The sequence below is a fragment of the Thermobia domestica genome, chromosome 8 (assembly GCF_964235325.1).
Source record: "Thermobia domestica chromosome 8, izTheDome1.hap1.1, whole genome shotgun sequence".
NCBI lineage: Eukaryota > Metazoa > Arthropoda > Insecta > Zygentoma > Lepismatidae > Thermobia > Thermobia domestica.
In genome coordinates, this window is record NC_137461.1 from 9708742 (window position 1) to 9732048 (window position 23307).

Here is a 23307-nt window from a genome sequence, read left to right on the forward strand (position 1 = left end):
TGATTTCTGAATGTAATATTTAAATAAAAAGTTAGCTAAGTAAATTTAACTACCATCATCATGAAGTCTGTTTCCAACAAGAAATATTTATTTTAAATAATAGGATAGTTATGACAGATTTTGCCACCCCGTGCAAATGCACGTATTGCGAATGTAACAGAGCCGCCCCTGGATTATACATAGTGAAAAATCCCATGTACGTTGCCAATTTCGACGAAAATTCCCCTTATCACATTCCAAATAATTAATATAAAAATATTCCCAGAAATGAGATTTTCTTCACAGGTTGACATCACTGGATTGAAAAAAAAAGAAAAGTTAATTTCGTTTCACACTGTCAAACTACGGTATAGACTACTTCTAACCTATGCAAATTTTATTGTTTCTAGTTCAAAAATTTCTGTCGCTTTCACTTTTAGTAAAGAGCAGGTCTATTCAATTAAAACATTGAATCGATTCCAAAAAACGGCCTATCGTTATTACATTTCTGTGTATGAGGATAAATATTTAAAACCGGAAATCATTAATTTCTACCATTTCTGGCTTCAATATAGAATTAATGCAAGAAATGGAAACTATTTTTGAAAAGCTGTATCGATTCCAAAACACAGCTTCCTGATGTTACTTACCGTTTTCGCTTTATGATTATCAATTTTCAAACCGGAAATAGTTAATTTGTTTAACTTCCGGTTTGATTAAGTTGTTAACGGAAGAGATAGAAGGTATCGTTAAGACAGTAAATTGATTTTTGAAAATTACTTCTCGTTATATCTTACGTTTTCCTCTAGGAAACTCAATGTTGAAACCGGAAATGGTATATTTTTCTAGTGGTTTCGATTCGAATAGAGGTTTAACGAAGGGAGGAAAGCCTACACTTAAAACGCTGAATCGACTCCAGAAAATCGCTTCATATATATATATATATATATATATATATATATATATATATATATATATATGTCCTTCCTTCTGCCAACCACTTTAAAGCCCGCATTTACGTATTAAAGCCCGCCCGGCTTTCCTTTAAATTCAAACGGACGCCAACCTTTTGATTTCAAACTGAGATCTATGGGCAACCAGGGCAAGAGTGAACACTTTTTGTAAATCAAAGAATTGCGGTGTAATGGTGACAGCGAAAGACACAATATCTCTTTGACGTGAAAGCCTGTTATCTCTAATAAACTATACAGTCTAATTGCGACAAAGCAAGCAGAGGATACAGAGGAATAATATAGTTTTGGGGAAGAAAAATTTTCTACTCTTGCCCCGTGTGGTGGGGTAAGAGTAAACAACGGTTGGAGCAACACTGTACAGTCGAATGAAAACATAGAAGCGTAGACATAAACGCCAAGAAACACGTTGAATCATGGATGTGTATGTACTGGTTACATGAAACTACAGGAAGTTACAAAATACCAAACACATTAGTGACAAATGGAACCGTCAACAAAAGTTACAGTAATATATCATACATGTTATAATGACAAAATATGAAAATAGGAGGAATCAGCTCAACATTCGTCATAAAACTGTTACGTGCTGTGCTACATACGTACACAGTGGTCACACACGTACACAGACTTCCTTTGATCAAAATTGGAATATTGTTCGTGAGACCACTCATTGCATATGATACAGGAAATCTATATTTCAACGTTTGGAGTATCTGAAAAATAGTTCCCCACAGAATTGGCAGGGCATATCCATGTCGTCCGGTACAGGTATATTTGACTAATGAGTGATACTTTATGACTGGTTGGATGACTTTGATGGGAATTACTTGCTTGCTGTTCCTAGCTTCTTTTGTGTTTCAGCGCAACATTGCCTGTCGACATTCCCATGCGGTACGGCATGTGCTCAGGCTGTGAAATTCTAAACGATAATGCAAACGTTTTGTTAGCAGTCTATGGCCGCCAATTTCTCTTACCTCTGCAAATGTCTTTTACTCAATGTTATATGTTGGCCCCTATATTTTCTTTACCCAACTATACCACAAAGGGCAAGAGTGAACGTTCACGCTTGCCCCGTACACTCTCGCCCCGCCTCAGGCATCTTCCAATCATTGCCCGCCATCCCCCGTCTAAGCACTTGTTCTTCTTGCGTACTACTGATAAGAAATACGAATCGATACAGCTTTTCCATGAAATATTTCTAGTCCTGTATCTTCAACTGAACCTACATTACATACTGTGACACGACCTACGAATCTTTTACTGCTTTCTTTCTAAAACAAACTTTCCACTCTGCTGCTCTTCGCACTGAACGCACACGGCTCCTTTCCTTTTCCGTTCTGACATGTGCCATGCCGAACTAGTTTTCAACATTCGCTTATTTACCGACGTTGCCATTTCTCCTTAAATAGTGTTTTCACTCTTGCCCCGGCGTTCACCCTTGCCCTTGTTACCTATATGTAAGAGATAAAAAATTCTTTTGGTAAAAGCTGCGGAGAATACGAAATGAAGATAAATGTTAGAAAAACAAAAGCCATGGTGATTGCAACGAAGCGGTTCAGTGTCAAATAGTCAAATATAGAAGTAGGAGGGAAGAAAATAGTAGAGACGACTAGTTTCCGATACTTGGGCAGTGTTATTAGTAATGATATAAAGTGCGAACGTGAAATAAAAGCAAGAATTGGAATAGCGAAAGTAGCCTTTTGAAAGAAGAAAAGTCTATTTTGTGGGACGTTAAATAAAGAGTTGAGAAAAATACTCATAAAATGCTTCACGAAATGAAATGAAATATTTCAGTTTAACGTCCCACGATTACATCGTTTAGACTAAGAGAGACCATTATTAAGGTAAATTATGGTGGAATGAGAAAGATGGAGGAAACGAGAGTATCCCGAGAAAAACCACGGACATGATGTTGCCCACCACAAACTTCCTTGGCCGGATTTCGAACCAGGGACACCACACACCAGAGGTAAGCGTTCTAGTACTGAGCTACCGTGCGCCCTTAAAATGCTTTATGTGGAGTGTTGTATTGTATGGGGCAGAAACATGGACATTAAGCAAGAATGATGAAAAACGACTGGAAGCTTTTGAAATGTGGGTGTGGATAAGAATGAAGGAAACTAGCTGTGTCGAGAGGAAAACGAACGAGAAATGATGGGGGAGAAAAGTAAACTTTTAGATATTATTAAGAAGAGGAAGAGAGACTTGTTGGGACATTGGCTAAGGAGGAACTGTATCATAAGGGACGTGTTAGAGGTTATGGTAGCAGGAAAGAGAGGGAGGGAGCGAAGGAGACAAGGTGACCAGACGTCCCGTTTTAGCCGGGACAGTCCCTTTTTTCAACCTTTGTCCCGTTTTTTCTGATCCTCAATCGGGACGCCTAAATGTCCCGTTTTTAAACAAAAGTGACCCAGATGTCCTGTAATTATTATTCAAAATATAAATGGCCAATGCAAATTCTACACTCTTTCGTACCACACCAACACTGATTGGGAAGGTTCAGTCGTGTTTGGAACTTCTGTATGTTCAAATGGAAATTGAGTGAGAGTTCTGAGTGTTCAAGTAGTTAATTACTTGTGTATTATGTAAATTGATAACACTGCTGAGTCCCAAAATGAATCTAGAAGTCAGATATTTACCCCACCCCTCCGTCGCCGATTCGTATGTGTCCCGTTTCTACATGTAAAAATTATGGTCAGCTTGGAAGGAGACTATAATTGATGAACAATATTAAAACAGAAAAATCATACGAGAAGATGAAGAGGTTAGTTGAAGATCGTAGAGCATGGAAGATTTTCTGTTACGGCAAGTAACCTGCCAATAATGACAGTATATCTCTGATGATGATAAGTATTGCTGCAGGTTGATTCTATGTTGCTTTGCAACAGTGCAAGTATGTGTCACCACACCATGCAACAAGTTCTTTGCTATGTAAAAAACTGCAGATACAGTTATGAACAAATTCTTGTTATAAAGAACATTCTTCATATTTAGTTCATGCGTAGTTAATCTTTGTATTAACTTTAGAAAAACTGTGGAGGTTCAGTTTCATAATAAGTGCATCGAATGCAAATACGCGTATATCAGTAACAAGTTAATGGGAAAGAAGTACTTAGTAATTTAATTGTACTTGTGTTGTACAACTTAGAATGGAACGCTGCACAAATAACTTAGTTTTCCGAGTTCTTACATCCAGAGATTATGTTCTTTCCAACGGCATTATTCACGCTTATGTCTTGATGATATGTTCAAGGTAACCTTATATGATGCTAGAGCAATAGTTAATTCCAAAATGAGCTAATTGTTCTCAAAATACCGGAAAATATTGTGGAAAGATTTCTAGCTTCATTCTTTGAAAGAAATTAAAATCCTATTGTTTACGCGTTCTTTGTTTACACACGGTTCACAACATTTCCATGGACAATTTTGCATCCTATTCTAATGCTAAAATGTTTCACGGAAACGGTGGGAAAGAAACATGTTTTAGTAGATGGATTTTATAGCCAGTAAGTTTCGGTTTGGATGTTTCCATCTTTATCTTCCTGCTCATTTATTTCAGAGCTAAATTAAACGTAGCTCAACAACAGATCAGAGAAGATCAATGGAAAGTAACTGAGAATTTAACCCTGCACGTACACACTGGGGTCTTTGGGACCCCAAGGCATATTCATTTTAATACTATAACAATTCAATTTATTCCTGCAGCTTGGGCTATCAATGTAAATTAAGTTTGCAACACTGTCTATGGGGAATAACAGCAGTCTAGCCAGTTTAATGAGATTGATTGTTGGAAATAGACATTATTTTCGTTGTTGCGTTGATTGGGGTCCAGCATACCCCAGTGTGTACTTTGAGTGAATTTTTTTGAAAAACATTTTGATAAAATGGATTTGGAAACAGTTTCGAAACTCTAGTTGTGTCTAAAATGTTCTGTTTACATATATTACTTACAACAAAGTATCACAAAGTTTAGTTTCATAATTGTCAGAAAGGTGATAACATTTACTGCTGTTGGGGTCCCACAGACCCCAGTATGTATTTTAAAGGAAGAATTATTTTATAAATTTCCCTAATTTTTTTTAAAAAAAAATACAGTAATTACAAGAACGGCATTAGAAATACTATTTTCAGTAAAATGTTGGAGCATTGTTGATAGATATTGTGTAAAAATCTATGAGTTCATTAAATGAAAAGAAACTCCATAATTTATAGAAATATGATTGGGGTCGTACAAACCCCAGTATGTACTTTGTTAGTAAGAAAATAAATGTGTACGTGCAGGGTTAATTTTCGAAATGCATGAGGTGAAAAACTCTATTGGGTGCTAATGTTGCCAACACGTTCCTTCTCAATGTAGTAAAATCGCCCGCATAATTTTACTAAAATGCCTACACTCAGGACCATCCCCTCCGTGCAATGGTATCGTTTGCCAAACCCTTTTTCCAGAAAGAACAAATTTTGAAAATCACGATATTAAGTATGCAACTCCATCATGAACAACAAAGGAGAGGGAAAAATCACTCGCACTCAGAAAGGCATGAACACTACAAATACACTGTTTTTTTTTCTTTAAATATTAAATTAGACAGTCTGCCAGAAAAATGTATACACTATTAGTCATTCTGTGTCAGGATACTGTCGTTGACAGTTGTTTTGAAATTTAAGTATGCTATAGTATGGTTTTCCGCCCAGCGAATGTCACCATTGTCAATTGTTTTAAGTTAAAATTTTGTAGTATGGTTATTCGCTCAACAGAGTCGGTACTGTTAGCACGGTTAGTGAGATAAGAAAATGACAGGTGCACGCTTGACGTTCGAGCAGCGTAATTACGTTTTGAAGTGTTTTATCAGGTTTGGGAATGCCATCGAAGTGTGCAGCGTCAGTGGAGAGGGGGAGTTTGATACTGAACCACCTACCCGTCTAACAACCAAACGCATAACAATCGAACGTCAAGTGTGCACCTGCCATTTTTTTTTATCTCACTAACCGTACTAACAGTATCAACATTTGTTGAACGAGAAATCGCACTACAACTTAATTTTAACTGAAAACAATTGACAATGCTGGCATCTTGGGGATGCAGCATGACAAAAAGTGTGTATATTTTTCGTGCAGACTCTGTATTATGTTAGTGAAAGATCAAGCAAACGCACCTGTAGAGGAAAGATAGTCATTCTTTTTGTAGAATTCAATATCGAGCTTCAATCTGAATGTGTGGCTCAGTGGTAGAGCGTTCACCTCTGGTGCTTGGGGTCCCGGGTTCGATCCCAGCCCTCACCAAGTGAACTTTGTGGTGGACAAACACCGTGCTCGTGGGTTTTCTCGGGGTACTCCCGTTTCCTCCCACTTTCTTCATTCCACCATTTCACTCATCTCTCATTATCACCGTCTCCTTTAGCATAACCGTGGGACGTTAAACTTAAAGATTTCATTTCAATCTGAATGTATCAGTTTGCAATTCCAGTGTCACTAGCTCATTTATCGTTATTTCTTGAGATTTTCTTTCTACATTTGTTAAAATATATATATATATATATATATATATATATATATATATATATATATATATATATATATATATATATATATCGGTATATATAGAAAACTTGTTTCCATCTTCAATGATAAGGAACGTGTTTGTGACAAAGACAAGACTAGTTTTCATATCAAAACTGTGATAACAACTAACTAAATGGAACAGGTGTTTGCTACTACTGTTTGAGAATTAAGTTTTTTGTATTTTGATAACAATCAAGCAATTCGTGCTGGGATTTGTTTTATCACTTGCTTTACCACTGTTCATGTGTCCTTGAACTAATGCGACCTAAACATGACTTATGAACGTAGTATGCAAATAGAAGGTCAGCTTAGTAAATTTAACTGCCATCATCAGGAAGTCTGTTTCCAGCAATAAATAGGCCTATTTATTTTAAATAATACAGTTATGATAGATTTTGTCGCCCTTGGTAACTTGCTGCCCCGTGCAAATGCACGTGTTGCACATATGGTAGAGCCGTCCCTGGCTACATTGTGCCCCGTTTGATTGAATTTGAACCTAACATCATTTTACAATAAAATAAATAAAAAAAAAGTTCACAATTTTACTGTACTCACTTAAGCCATTGTATAGCCTAATATTCTATCTGATATTTGCACGTCAAACTATTTCACCGTTAATTCACAATCAATTTGTGTTGCCCAAAAGGTCTGTTAAACCCAAGGATGTTATAAAATAGAGGATCTGCCCATACAACAAAATCGTGAAGCCATACGTCACAGCTTCGCCACACCTACTCTGCCCACAGCGCGCCACTAAGATCGCAATGTTTCGAGCCAACAATCATGGCGGAAGCGAGAGTATCCAATCAGACGTGCCGGTTTAGACGATGCTCGGTTGTTTTTTGGTTTCATTGAGTTCACATGATGAAGATACATATGGGCAGATCCTCTATTTTATAACATCCTTGGTTGAACCCTTTCCTTGTTGCCAATACTTGCGGTATATATATATCGGTGCAGTATTGATTTAGTACAGCACTGAAAGTAGGCGAAAGTCCTAATCAAAAATAATTTCAAACAACTATATTTAAAGTAACTATGAGTTGAATGAACCTCGAACCTCAATTTGCCATTGGACCGTGAGACGTAATCTATTTAATAGAAGTAAGACATGTAGTATGGCAATGTAACCTCTACTGCAAGCAGAATTATTAGTAAATAAGAAGCAAATTTTATTTTGTTCTTATAAATACTTTCAAATATACGAGGTATGTTCCAAAATATTGAACCTTTGGTTGGCGGAAATACTTTGTTGATTTGGAAATCCAAAATACTAATCCCCTTCAAAGTAGACTCCTTTGGTAAGATATACACTTCTCCCAGTGCTCCCACCAGGGGCGGATCCAGGACCGACTTCTGGGGGGGGGGCGGTGGGTTGTCATACTGCTACTTTCAAGGGTTTTGAACTTTGGGATGGGTTTTATTTATATATACATAAAATAAGAAAGTTTCCTCTTCTGGGGGGCAAACGCCCCCTCCCTGGATCCGCCCCTGGCTCCCACCATTGTTGGAAACACTTCTGGAACAAAGTTTTTGGAATGGTGAGCAACAATTCCGTCTTATTCCGCAAGATGTCTTGTTTTGACTCAAATTGGATCTCTTTTAGTGGCATTTTCAGCTTGGAAAAAATAATGAAAAGTTACACCGAGCCATGTCGTGTGAGTAGCAAGCCTGACGACACACAGAAATGTCGTTTGGTGATGAAAGCCTGAATCAAATTTTGTGGACACTCTCTTCATTCCCAAATTCTTGTTCAAAATTGAATGTACCGATCCGATTAAACGGTTTCCGATTGGTTATCGCAATTATTTTGCTTGATTTACAAAACAACTGAAATCCGACGACTGCTCACTGCACGTCTTCATCTGTTGGCCAACTGCCAAGGACTGACGATATCTGCAAGTGGGGGAGGGGGGGGGGTAAATCACAACTGCGCTTGAGTATTCCCTCTACATTAGGGTGCATCGAATTTCCACTTTTTTTTAAGTCAGCTTACCCTTAGCGATTTTTTTTTTTTCGAAATGGTCTCTATATGCCACATAAAAAATCGCACGCCGATTAGTTAATTTCTTTAGGTGCCACTAACAGCCTAAAGATTCAAAAATTTGTTAAGAAATACATTTAAAAAAAAAAACAATTTATACATATTTACTTCTACGAAAACATTTTACCCTTAGTAGCTTTTTGTGTCAGAAATGTACAAATTTTACGTGAAAAAAATTCAGCTTTTTCGGTCAAGTTCTTCAGGTGCCACCAGCATCTTAAAATTTGGACAAAACGCCCCAAAAATATTTTTTATTCAGTGTTTTGTAAAAAGAAATCGAGTTTTCGTCTCTTATAAACAGCTAATTAGGTAAGAAATGAGGCAATCAAGGTAAAAAAAAAAAAAAAAAGACATTATAGTAGAATGAATGTTATCAAATAAGACACATCCCTGTAGTTGTCCAACTTATGTCCGTAGCGCGAAAAAAAAAATAACAAGTGATTATTTTTGTAGATAAAACTCCTTTCGATAAAACACCTGCACTGCATAGAATGGAGTCGCCCAAAAGAGAGTTTGTCGTACGTAATATTAAAAGTGGAGTAGCATCAGAGTGCAGATATAAAACAGAATCTTTCTTAACTAATTAACGATCCAGATGAATCACAAACAATGCAACTTAATTTTTAAGAAATGATAAAAGTAGGGACACATTTGTACATATTTTGAGCCACTGGTGGCACCTGAATGACTTGACTCATCAAGCTGAATTTTTTTTTCATGTAAAATATAGACTTTTTACAGAAACAAAACAACATAGGATAACCATATTTCATAAAAGTACATATTTTACATTTTTTAAATAATATTTACTTTTTAACAAAATTTTAAAATTTTAGGCCGTTGGTGGCACCTAAAGATATTGATTAATCGACTTGCAATTTTTTACAAGTTATATGGAGCCCATTTCGCAAAAATAAATAAATAAATAAATAAATAAATAAATAAATAAATAAATAAATAAATAAAAATAAAAAATAAAAAATAAAAAAGTGGAAATTCGATGCACCTTAATCTACATATACACTGAAGAAAGTCTTCCGCCCTTCTTTGGTTTGCGCGGGAAAAAGTGTTTGATGGTTTTTGAATACACCTCGTATGATAGCTGTGGTGCAGTAGTTCATGATGATCAGATTTAGTCTCTGTAAACTAGGAGCCTAGAGCAACCTGGAGAAGTGTCGTGCTTACTATGATACATCACCTCCAATACGTATCTCTGACTCCGCCATTGGATCTTCTAGACGTGCCAAAGATGGGCGACATTTTTTCTTACGTATTTTATAAATAGGTTTAGATTTTTAAAACGTCAGCTACTTCTAAAGACAAATGGCTAGAAATTGGCAAGTGTGATTGAAGACTTCGCCGAAATTCAGATAACAGAGTTCCTTCGTGGCTAAGCGGTTAGTGTACGCGCCTTTGGTGTGGGAGATCCGGGTTCGATTCCCGACGGGAGCTCATGTGGTTGGATTCCACGTTAATCGGTAGATCCACGTCTCAAATAGCCTCGCCGATGAACGGAACGTTAAACTCAAAATCAACTCAATTCAGATAAGAGCTCAACTACATTTATATGGGTCTCGACTACGTTGGTTATAAGTTACAACCGTGATCGTGTTTTGACTAATTTGTTCGAGCATACGTAGAATGAATACGAATAAGTGTGATCAATGATTTTAAAGTAATTTTCTACTTTACTTACATAGAGGCCATGCTGTTTAACATATCCGCTCTACATTTTAAACCTAACCTTTTTATAACGCCTTCCAAGGGGAGTTTTCGAATTTTCTTCCTAGTCCAAAAATAAGGGTAGTTTATAGTTTACTGAAAGCTGAAAACTAAAAGTAGTGATTTTCTGAAAAGCGAGTCTTAAAGATTTTTTTTTACATGAATATTTCATTTACCACCCTATACAGGGTGATTTAGAACAACACCGACAACGTTTAGGAGGTGATTCCTTACACCAAATTAAGACAAAAAGTATAGACCAACCTGGGTACACAAATGCTTTCTTTTGGAGTTATACCTAGGCTGCCGAAAACAGGAAAATATGAACTTTAAAGGTGCATAACTCTAAAACTCTAGGACCTACTCCAAAACTATAGGAGGGAGTTTGGCTACGGGGATATAATTTGAAGTACTCACAACTATTTCCATAAATATTGTTGCGGAAGTACCGCAGGATTCTGAAACTTGGATATTTGAATAAGGCCTAAGTGAAGTCTTGACCCGAATACGATATGTCCCACTGTGTTGGAGCTATGGACATACATACAAAGTTCACTTTTTCACGTTTGCGCCAGCCTACAACTTAGAAAGGAAGCATTTGTGCATCCTGGTTGGTCTATACTTTTTGTCTTCTCTTGGTGTCAGGATCCACCTCCCAAACGTTGTCGGAGTTGTTCTGAAACACCCTATATATACGCTATGACTCATTTCTTTAGGGGGAAAAACTCAGAAGGGATAGATTAATCTTGGCCGTTTATGGACGATTTTCTCAAAAACAACTGAAGAGATTTTGTTTACATTTTATAAACATATATCTATTTCATAATTAGCATGTTTTTTTTCACAGTAAAATATGACATAATTCACAAGATGTAGATTACTTCTTAGGGTGAGTTTTCTTTGGATGAAGTTTTCTGAAAACACTTTATAAGTTTTTCATATTTGAGAAACAGATATTTCAGTAATAACTGCAGCGTAACGTGATTGAGTTTAAGAAAATAAAGAGAGAAAATTTATTGCGGAAGTCCGTACATTTTATTTATTTAGATAACAGTTCAACCCTTCATATATATGGACCTAATATAATCTACGTAAGAAGCAAAAAATATATTTAGAATATATTTCTTCTTCTAGTTAACAATTAATAGCAACATTATCTACCCACACCTATAAAAGAGGCTTTACTTTGTACTCCAACATGCATTCTTGGTTTTATAAATACAAATAAAAAACTTCAAACACACTACTACATTGTTAGGTTATCTGGAAAGTAATGAACCTTTGTAGGCCAGATTTAGAATACATTTATTGTGATTTGAAAATAATAATGTTATGAAACTGCGTATTCACCATTTTGTTTGATGACTTGTCATTTTTTTTCGGCAACACGACAGAGGAATCCCGAGCCGTGGAACTTCTCTGGCTTTTGTAAAAAAGTGTGACACTTGGCTTTCACACGCCTCTTTTGAAACTAATTTAACACCATTCAGAGAATTCTGCACAGATTGAAGCATAACAGTCTGACGGTGAAAGATCCTTGATGTATGGTGGATGCATTAAAACCTGCCAGCCAAGTTCTTTGTAATTCTAACGACTTGTTAAGAGGCCCCATCACGGCGAAATTAAAATACAGCTAATTTTACACTAATTGTGTAATATCTTCAAATAGATAAAAGAAAATCGCCCTAAACAATATTATTTTACATGAGATACCGTTAGCATGACTCACTTACCTGTTTTCGATTTTCAGCCATTTAATAATCGGCATTTATTTGCGCGTTTCTAAATGACTGGAAACGGAAAGCTATTAGGTGATTCATGATAATAGTACCTCATGCAAAATAATATTGTCTAGGGCGATCTTGTACCACATTTAGATTACCTTTTATCTATTTGAAGATATCACATAATTACTGTAAAATTAGCAGTATTTAAATTTCGCGCGGCATGGTGTTCTCAGAGTGGTATTCGACATTTTTTCTGCTTGTCAGTTCCGGCAGTTTTTTTTAGTTCCTAAATGCACTCGTGCTAATTGTGCAAAATACAGATACTGTATGAGTCTATTGTTTTGCCCGGCGACAGCAGGATGTGATGCATCATACCTTTGCAATCCCAATAAACGCCCAGCATAGCCTTCCTGCGTTTTGCCACAAATTGTGGAGTGTCTGCTCGCTCCCGACCAGGATCTTTTTCGCACATTGTTTTCATAGGCTATCCACGTTTCATCACACGTGAATCACTTCAGAAATGGCTCGAATTCGTTACGTTTCACTAGAGATTCCAGATAGAAATTCTATCAACTAAATGTTTTTGAGTCACATTATGTGGCACCAAAAATTGAGCTTCTTTTTTGGGGCCAACTTTCACCGAATAATTTAACACTATTTAATAATTAATGTTTAGATCATTAGCTATGTCATGACTATATACATACCGGTCTTACTCTACTTTTGTCGGAATACAATTCACTTTTTCTGTAATTGGTCGCCCACTGCGACAAGAATCTTGGATATAGAAATTTCCAAGATATCATTTGGCTTCCGTTTTTTTATAATGTATCCTGTCCCAAAACAGTACAAACTTCTTCATAGTTCTGCCAGCATTCGCGCGTTTATCGGAACGGAATTATAAAATGTAGTTTTGTGGAAAGTTCACATATCTTCATGACGCAATACACTACGTTTGATTGTAACGATTCTATCACTTTTTCACACATCTATTAGCTTCAGCTATGAAATGACGTTAGACAGATTTGTCGCGACTTATATACCCTTAGGTTGAGTTCAGTTGATTTTAGGTTGAGTTCAGCAGGTCTATATGAGACGTGGAAATACTGATTAATGTGGAATCCGAACCACATGAGTTATATATCCTTAGGTTTTGAACGCTAACGCCACCTTGTGTTCAAAACGATCAATAATTTCTAGACGGTTCGATATCACATCTTCGTATTCTTTGAATCTCATTCGCTCCTTTAGGCAAATATTTCTAGGACTCTTTGTCGTCGATGGGATGTCAAGTTGATGTAAAATAGGAGCATTATTATGCAAATAAATGAAAGTGATAGTAGGAAATTCTTTGTTTCAATGAATATATATGCTATATAAGGTAACTGCAGATATATACGCCAATGCAGCTAAATACGCCAAGTGTTCAGTGTTGAGACGTTTCCGACGAAATCCGCTAAAATGTGCCTCCAATATGTGCCATGGTCTTGGACAAATCGTCCGATTTGACGAATACTCTTGGAGACACCGCTGAGTGTGCCACGCCGTGCAGTGTTGTTTGCTTCCGTGGAAGGACGTTGTTATTTCAAAAGAGGTAAGAATACGTTATTAGTACCGTGACTCAGAACATTGCCGATTGTTTACAGCAATGTACACCTCATTTCGTGTCCGTCTAGGAACACTTTTGTTTTGTAAGTGTAATTTCAGTATTTGTGATTCCATGGCTACTAAATCAATACCAAGCATGGTGCAGCGAATACGCCAGAGCTTGTGCAGGGCTGACTGAAGAAGACAAAGATATTTTCATTTGTCCCACATGCTCCATGTAATATCGGAGTAGTTTTTTTTTAAGTCACAGTACAGTGACACTATTTGTTTATCATCTTATGGAGTAAAACTTTTCAGCTTGGGACTTAATTTCAACTTTGGAGATTATAGTTTCTACATTTTATCTTTTTATCTTTATCTTGCACTTTGGTAATTGTATTTTTTGCTTCAGTCATGTTGTGTAGTAATATTTGAGTTCGTATAATACAGATGATGTAAGCAGTTGCAAGATTCATTACATGTTTCTAGTAGTATCCTAGGTTTGGCTTAATTATCTGCATGTGTTGGTAAATACGCCACTTTGTAACACTTTTTTCTTTTACTTTGGTGCAAAATAGAAGTGAGTCGCATCCTTGTCACATTTTTTTCTACACGCAGAAAAGACTACTCTGCAAGGCCCATGTCTTGTTCTTTGTGTTTCATGAAAATTAAGGCCATAAAATATACAACATTCTCAACATGGCGTATTTACCTGCACCTACCTTATGTGGATAGATAGGTTCTATTTTATGAAAACTATTTGTGTATGTTGATAGCATATGCTAATGTCAAATACCGAGGAATGCTTTTATGTGACTAAGATTGAGAAAATCTATTAGCCTAGAAGAAATAACAAACAGATGCACATTATTGATTTAAAAAAAAAAAAACGGTTATTGGCGTCTTTGAAAAAATCCTTGCATTTGTATCCATATATTAGAAGAAGTGCGCGTTCTTCGCAGCAGGAAGAATAATACTGTATTGATGCAAAATCTTTGAAGGCAAAGAAATAGTGATATATATATATACAGGGGCGGATCCAGGAAATGATCAAGGGAGGGTCTGAACCATATTTTGCCGTTTTATCCAGTGTAAAGCAGGATTGAAGCCATTTTATCCAGTGTATATCTGAGCGTCAAGGGGAGGTATTGCCCCCATAGTTCCCCTCTTGGATCCGCCACTGTCTGACAAGCTGTGTCTACGTACTGACTCTATGGGGTATGTATTCTGCACCACAGACAAATACCGTTTCGGTTCCCTACTCTCACACACTATGGTTTGCTTTATTTATATTTTTTGCATAAATATTCATTTTCCCAATCTTCTCTCGAATCGATAATCGAAAAATAAACAGCTTGTAAACGATTAGACCCACTTAAGACCCATCTGTGTACAGTCAGCAACAAAAGTTCTTTCCGTTTGATGAAATTAGTTTCGTAAGTAACTTCAGAATGGTAGGAGAATTTTAATATAGTTTTCAGTAAATTAAAAGAATGTACATTACATTACATTACATACATTACATAATCTTCTGTACGTTCTAGTAACACCACCGTTATTCCCCAAAAATTTTACCCAATAGAAAGAACTCCTGTCGTTGAATGTTCAAACATCTGGTAGCTCTAGGTGACTCCTTTCTATGCTAAAATGTCTGACGACACACACACACACACACACACACACACACATATATATATATATATATATATATATATATATATATATATATATATATATAGAGAGAGAGAGAGAGAGAGAGAGAGAGAGAGAGAGAAAGAGAGAGAGAGAGGGAGGAGGGTTACCAAAGAGTACGCACGCCCTAAGAGCGTGCAGCGCCAATTACGCTGAAGTGGTAACACACAGAATTATTATTGCTACGCTGTTTGATGCGTCTTTGTGTGAGTGTTGATACGAAAAAAACAGAGGTTAACATATAGCTCCAAACAGAAAATACAGATAAAAATAACTTTTTTGAATTTATGGTGTAATATTTTAGTACACTTAATTAAGAAATTTTTCTGATATAATAGCTAACTACAGTACCTTTGTGGCATGGTAGAAAACATGAATGTAGATAGAATTGTTTACCATGGCTTAGTTTCGGAGGTCTTGCATTTGAAGCCACTTGGATGAATTTAACTCGAATTGACTGCTGTTTCGTAAAGAGTGCGCGTTAATGAGTTACCAAAGAGCGCGCGCGTACTCCTTGAGATAATTTCATTAAGAGTGTGTGGGGGTAGCGGCATTCATCATACAGATTATATGGTTATTCTCTGTAGTTAGTTAGTTTAAGAAAGGGGAGTGTAGCAGAATGTTTTAATGGATTGTAGAATTATTTGCAATTGTTTGTCTTCGATTCAAGCACAAACTGTACATTTTCTATAAGAAGTATTTTCAATTTACAGAATTTCTTAAATTACAATGATTATGATGATGATCTTCTGTTCTGCCTGAAGATCCCCAGGCATGGTGAATCCATGGTAGTTTGCTATTGCCTTTCATGCTATGGCGACGACGTCCTAAGTAGTGAGGAAATGAACGAAGAAAATGATTAAAATGAAAATCCTGGAAGTGTTTCGAAGGAAGATGTTGAGCGAAACATGGTTCTGATTACCATAGAGAAAGGAAAACGTCTTACACGTACAGAAGTCGCAACTTCAAACACGTCTGGTCATCCGAGATACATCATTCCTCTTCCGAAATAAAAGAAATACGACAAACTGCATGTACCAAACGCCGATCTGAAATTTTTACTAGTGCTCCATTTCACAAGGTCCTTCAGAGCAAACGAATTAAAGGAAATGTTAAGTCAAAGAGAACTTTTTCATCATCTCAATGAACCATCCACTTCAACAGAGAAAACTGCAACTGAGATCAACCAAATTTCAAGTCCAATGTGTCACGAATTGTATGAAGAACCAAGTGACGAGGACTGGATTTAGTGCATTAATTGTGAACGATGGTGACATGATCAGTGTTCGTCTTATGAAGGGGGTTTGGGTTTCAAGTGTGATTAGTGTTGAGTGCGCCCTCTTAGGGACCGCAAAACGCACTCTTTGGGACACTGGTTCTTAAGAGTACGCATTTGGATCTTTTCACTTTTTAACGTATATCTCCATTCTACATTTAGTAGTCAAGTTTTCCATTTCTTAAATGTAGCTTAACCTTCAATTAAAATTATATTCAATTTATGTAATTTTTGCTTCATTATTTTTGGAGCTTTTTCAAGATAAATATTAAGTGCGTGCTCTTTGGTAACCTTCCTCTATATATATCCAGGGAAAACGGGGTAATGGCACGCTGTGTATAATTGTACGCATCCAGGGAAGCGCTTGAGACAAGATTTGTGGCTGTCTCGTCTCAAAAATGTACTGTAGAAGTGATGTCTTCACTCGAAAAATGTATATTTTCCTATTGGAAGAGCCGTGTCTCGACTCGAATTTTGTCAAGAAAATCCTGTCTCGACTGGTTTCGTGCGCATCCCTACACGCATCCCTGTTTACAAAGAAGCAGAAGAAGAAGAAGGTCTGCATGGTGCTCAACCCTACTACAACGTGCCCAACGAATCTCACTTGCGTGGGAGAGCGCTGCAGAGAACGTACTGCGGAGTATGACCATATATTGAAAATCTTCATTTTCTTTAAAAAATTTCACCAGTTTTCTTTAGTGTTTAAGTTCGAACTTACTTCTGGGGCACGGTATTTTTGTAGTCAATGCGTATGAATAGTCAATTTAGAATAAATATAGGGTTAGTAGTTTGTTATAATATTTACGTATGCCAGTCAAGAACAAAAAAAAATCAAGATGGCCTACTTTGGGGTAATAGTACGCATGAACACAAGAGTGCGTGTGATTAAAAATGCCTCATCAGACTTTGAAAAGTGTGGTAGTTCCCCATGAATCCAGAAGTTTTTATTTATGCTGATTTTGCTGTAAGTGATCACTGCTGTAGTCAGACTGAGGAGAATATGGAAACAGACCTTTCTCATGATGGAACAGACTCTGCGAAACCAAAAGTTAGTGACATTTCTGAACTGTCAGTGGCTGCACTATCAAGAAAAAAACACAAATTCTGAAACATTCTCCGCAATAGTCCCATTAACAGCAATTTCTCCAATTCCTAGGCAAAAACCACCGTCAGTGAAACAGAAGGGAAAACACCAAAGCTCAGAAATTCTAACAACAGTGCGTTGTGAGGTTCTTCTGCAATAAAAAGAGCGAAGAAAGCAAATACGTTTAGGGAATATCATCATATGGAAGTTTAAAAAATAATTTATCTAAGAACTCAACTGTTGCGTGCTATTACCCTCAACTGCACGGTAACTGCACGTACTGTAAGGTTTCAAATTTCCGTCTGCTATCTTATAACGGAGAGTAATTACGCAATAGTTCCGAGTTATTTCATACTAAACATACGTAGGTATGTACAGCACTATTCATTAGATTCCATGGTGCTCTCTCCTTGTTGTTCTGAGCAATTAAAAAAACCCGCGTGTCATTACCCCCTTTTCTCATATATATAAAATTTTATTCTATTTTATTTATATTTTATATTATTTATATTATATTTCATTTATTAGTATAGCTGGAATTAAATTTAACAACAAACAACCAAAAATAGTAATATTAGTTGTCTGTGGTTGTAAGAATAGCTGTTTAAAGCAAGGTAAGTGGTCAGCTTCCCTTTAACCGGTTATAAGAATAGCCTTTTAAAGCAAGGTAAGTGGTCAGGTTTCCTTAAACCAGTTATAATAATAGCTTTTAAAAGTAAGGTAAGTGGTCAGGTTTCCTTGAACCGGTTATAAGAATAGGTTTTTAAAGCGAGGTAAATGGTCAGGTTTCCTTGAACCGGTTATAAGAATAGCCTGTTAAAGCGAGGTAAGTGGTCAGATTTCCTTAAACCAGTTATAATAACAGCTTTTTAAAGTAAGGTAAGTGGTCAGGTTTCCTTGAACCGGTTATAAGAATAGACTGTTAAAGCGAGATAAGTGGTCAGGTTTCCTCGAATCGGTTATAAGAATAGCCTGTTAAAGCGAGGTAAGTAGTCAGGTTTCCTTGAACCAGTTATAATAATAGCTTTTAAAAGTAAGGTAAGTGGTCAGGTTTCCTTGAACCGGTTATAAGAATAGGTTTTTAAAGCGAGGTAAATGGTCAGGTTTCCTTGAACCGGTTATAAGAATAGCCTGTTAAAGCGAGGTAAGTAGTCAGGTTTCCTTGAACCAGTTATAATAACAGCTTTTTAAAGTAAGGTAAGTGGTCAGGTTTCCTTGAACCGGTTATAAGAATAGCCTGTTAAAGCGAGGTAAGTAGTCAGGTTTCCTTGAACCAGTTATAATAATAGCTTTTTAAAGTAAGGTAAGTGGTCAGGTTTCCTTGAACCGGTTATAAGAATAGCCTGTTAAAGCGAGGTAAGTGGTCAGATTTCCTTAAACCAGTTATAATAACAGCTTTTTTTAAAAAAAGTAAGTGGTCAGGTTTCCTTGAACCGGTTATAATAATAGCCTGTTAAAGCGAGGTAAGTGGTCAGGTTTCCTCGAATCGGTTATAAGAATAGCCTGTTAAAGCGAGGTAAGTGATCAGGTTTCTTTGAACCAGTTATAATAATAGCTTTTTAAAGTAAGGTAAGTGGTCAGGTTTCCTTGAACCGGTTATAAGAATAGGTTTTTAAAGCGAGGTAAGTGGTCAGGTTTCCTTGAACCGGTTATAAGAATAGCCTGTTAAAGCGAGGTAAGTAGTCAGGTTTCCTTGAACCAGTTATAATAACAGCTTTTTAAAGTAAGGTAAGTGGTCAGGTTTCCTTGAACCGGTTATAAGAATGGCCTGTTAAAGCGAGGTAAGTAGTCAGGTTTCCTTGAACCAGTTATAATAATAGCTTTTTAAAGTAAGGTAAGTGGTCAGGTTTCCTTGAACCGCTTATAAGAATAGCCTGTTAAAGCGAGTTAAGTGGTCAAGTTTCGTTGAACATATGTTTACAGTACTTGTACTTAAAATACATAAAAAATTTCTATTGGAAATTGGCATTGTTACTATTTACGACCAATGGTGATTTCAGAAGATTTGTTTAGAGAAAACCTTAAATTGCGGATGAAAAGTTGTATTGCGAAAAAAATAGGAATGAAACGAAATAATTTTTTTCTGTTTACACTGAGAAAAATTCGTTCTCCGGACAGTGGTATATGCTACAAATATACGGAATCCTCTTGCTTACTATAGAAATCAGTACGGAGCATACGTTATCCGTATGCTACCTAGCCACTGCTCTTGGATGTTACATCATGCCATTTTGTAGGATGTCTGACATCTAACAGTTTTCCGTATATCACATGCATATACTTATGTTACATTCCTCAGCTGTATGTTATATACTTCTATTTGTATGTGAGATCCTGACCGCCTATATTCTTTCATATGGAAAGTACGTACTGATGGAACACTTATGGAGAAAGTATTATGAAACATGCGTTTTCAGTTATACGTCTGCTGTACGTTAAGTCCAAAAACTACAGGAATTACTCATGCAACCTATCTTTTTAAGTACGCCACCTACAATTTTTCTTTCAGTGTATCGTCACACGATTATGCTGTTTAGGTTAAGGAAAACGGACGATTAAAGCAAATGAATGATGATGTAGAAATTGGTGGGATGAGAATGTAAAGGGAAACGGAAGTATCTCGAGAAAATCCACGGACACGATGTTGTAAAGCACCAACTTACTTGTTCGGGGATCGAACTAGAGAGCCTGCAGACCGGAGGTAAGCGCTCTAGCATTGAATCAGTGAGTATCCCATGAAAATACTACACTGCAAAAAAGGAATCTAATTTTAGACACAATTAATGACACTTTACACATTACTGACATTCTTTGAACACCTCTAGATTAAATAGATTCACCCCTTTTGAATACTGTTTTTTCCAAATATGTTCCAGATGTCTTTGCAAAATGTGTCATTACCTTATTTTTAAACTATTTGCTGGAAGGAATGTTTTAAGCATGCATAGTAGATACTATTTTTTTGAGAATTCATGCTTTTGGACACGTGAAGCACAATTTATAAACAGTATTTCATCAACTTCCCCCTCAACATCTGTACTAAAAGTGAGCTCCTCCGTGGCTAAGCGGTTAGCGTACGCGCCTTTGGCGTGGGAGTCCCGGGTTCAATCCCCGGCGGGAGCTCATGTGGTTCGGATTCCACGTTAATCAGTAGGTCCACGTCTTATATAGCCTCGCTGCTGAACGGGACGTTAAACTCACAATCCACTCAACTCTGTACTAAAAGTGTTTAAATGATATTTTATTTTTTAGAGTGTAAAAATCCACATTGAGCACGATATGACATATGGTCCTGGGAAAAATTTTGTGGCTGCGGGGGAAATTTCCTCTGGGTCCCCCTGAAATTATCACTGATTACGACACTGAAACTATTTTTTAAAAAAAAAAAAGTCAATAAAATATAACACTACGTTGTAAAGAAACTTACTTTTGACGTAATCAAATGGTGAATCATCCCCAAATTTTGAACTGCTACCATGATTTTCGGCCTTTGTATAGAACAACAAAATCGCCAACAGAACCAAATTCCAGTTTGCAAGTCCACTGTGCATCCGTTTCATCTCATTACTGGTGTTATTTTACTTTGAACGTAATTCGAACGTTGGATTCAAAAAGGACACAGCTCAGCATCACAGTTTTTGATTCTTTGAAAAAAAAATCTCCTGGCACTATTTGGTACTGCCTGATTGTTCGGTAAAAGTATGTGGAATGCTATCAACGCCTCGCATATACCTATATATATATATATATATATATATATATATATATATATATATATATATATATATATATATATATATAAGGCCTGCACTGGTATCTCTGGCTGAGAAACTACGCTTTGCAAATGATATTTACAAAACATTTTTCAAGTTGCACAATTTGTTGGGGAAATAAATACGTAATTAATTCAACATCAGATGGAATGTTTATCGAACAGTGCCACGATTGAATAGCAACATTAAAGAAACATATAGTTGAAATGTCTTTCATTAGTTAGCTTTTAATAATTATTCGTGTTATCAGATTCTTTTCGACCACTGGCTTCTAAAAGGACTCTATAGTTTATGCTTTATTCTTACGTAAAGGACTAATAGAACTATTTTCTTAATTTGTTAATTACTTTTATAACACAATGTATAACAGTTTAAGCGTACTAAACAATGCATTTAGAGGTTAAGTATTTAAGGTTATCCTTGTATAATTACTTCGTTCTTTCAGAAAAAGTGTTCCGGGAGGGCACTGCTGGTACTATTTTATTTATTATTATATTGTAGATGTATTATTTTGACCTCGTCCGGGGGGAGCACTCTCAGAGCTTCGGGAGGTGGGGGAAACAGTGCCCCCCGAAAAACGTATCTGGAAGAAACACTGCTTGTATAATTACTTATTCTTTCAGGAATTACACCTAATTAGTAAGTAGGTAGATAGATTTAAAGTAGAAAGATATTGTATGTTAAAAGTTTCAAGCATTATATATTTTGAACTAATGAGCATTAAGGTTAAGATAATTTCAATTATTATAATATTTCAATCTGCAACAATATTACCAGTGGCGTATTTAGGGGCGCCTTCCGGGCTTAAGCTCCCCCGAAATCTTATTTACTATAGTAAAGTATATGAAATATATTGCAGAATTTTCACATTTTCAGGCAAAGCCCCCCCCCCCGAAAGTTAGCAAAGTCCCTCCGGAAACAAAATCGTAAATACGCCACTGAATATTACAGTTAACTATAAGAATTCTGAATACAAACGCGCGAAGTTCGGCAGGGCTTCACACCCCTTGCCTTTCGGTGCTAACATGTGACTTATATCAAACTATCAAAGATTATACTATAAAGTCCTTAACCACCGACACTAAGGAAAATAGTGGCCATGATGAGTGCATGAAATAGTGGAATGAAGGAAGTAGGAGGAAACGAAAGAATCCACCCACACGGTGTTTATCCACTTCAAAGTCAGTTTGGTGCAACCTTCTATATCAAACTACTTATTTTCTCAAGCTGTCGTCGTGCTGTAAGCTATAGGTTGAAGCCATCTACATATTAAGATGCTAGGTTGATACGTTTGTGGTTAAGAAAAGTTTATGTGTTTGTGACCAATCCTTTCGACAGTGAGTTCTTTGGAACCATAGGCTCTAGAAAAATTCACTGATCGATTTTAAATTTTGTGTAGATTGTTGTTCTAATTAAGTATTTAAAACATGGCCGTTATTTCTTTATTACATTTTTAGAGGTACACTGAAAGTGTTGAAACTTTGGAAAGTAAAGCATCATATCCTACGAGTTATACTTTCCAACACCAGATATTTACATTCAAGGGTTGTATATATTTGAGGCGTTTGTTTCATGGCCAAATGATAACGAAAAACGAAGGATAACCATTTCTCCAGTCTAAGATGAATCTTTAGTGTTTAGAGTGTTTTGCGAAGTGAACACCATATATTACTGACATTATAATTATTTGTGTATGTAATGTATTTGCTTATTACATACTGCACGCAAGAAGAAAGAAAACACTGATCATACATAAATTAGAAATTCTAACCGGAAGTAGGATCAAATCTTGCAAACGGTGCGAGATATTGATAAAATAATCGAAAAAGTCTCCTCTTTACGGTACCCCTAGCCGATTTTTATCAAGACGTCTTTCTCTCGTGTCTTTAA

At 36.4% G+C, this 23307-nt stretch overlaps 1 protein-coding gene across 1 annotated transcript in view; it reads right to left on the minus strand.

Moving 5' to 3' along the window:
- The window catches only part of LOC145692677 (uncharacterized), a 1521027-nt gene extending 1499642 nt beyond the window's left edge, over positions 1 to 21385 (minus strand). The window contains exon 1 of the mRNA XM_081768059.1: positions 21072 to 21385. Within this exon, the coding sequence (XP_081624185.1) occupies positions 21072 to 21204 (133 nt within the window). The 5' untranslated portion in view covers positions 21205 to 21385. The remainder of the gene's footprint in view (positions 1 to 21071) is intronic.
- Positions 21386 to 23307: the final 1922 nt, after the last annotated feature.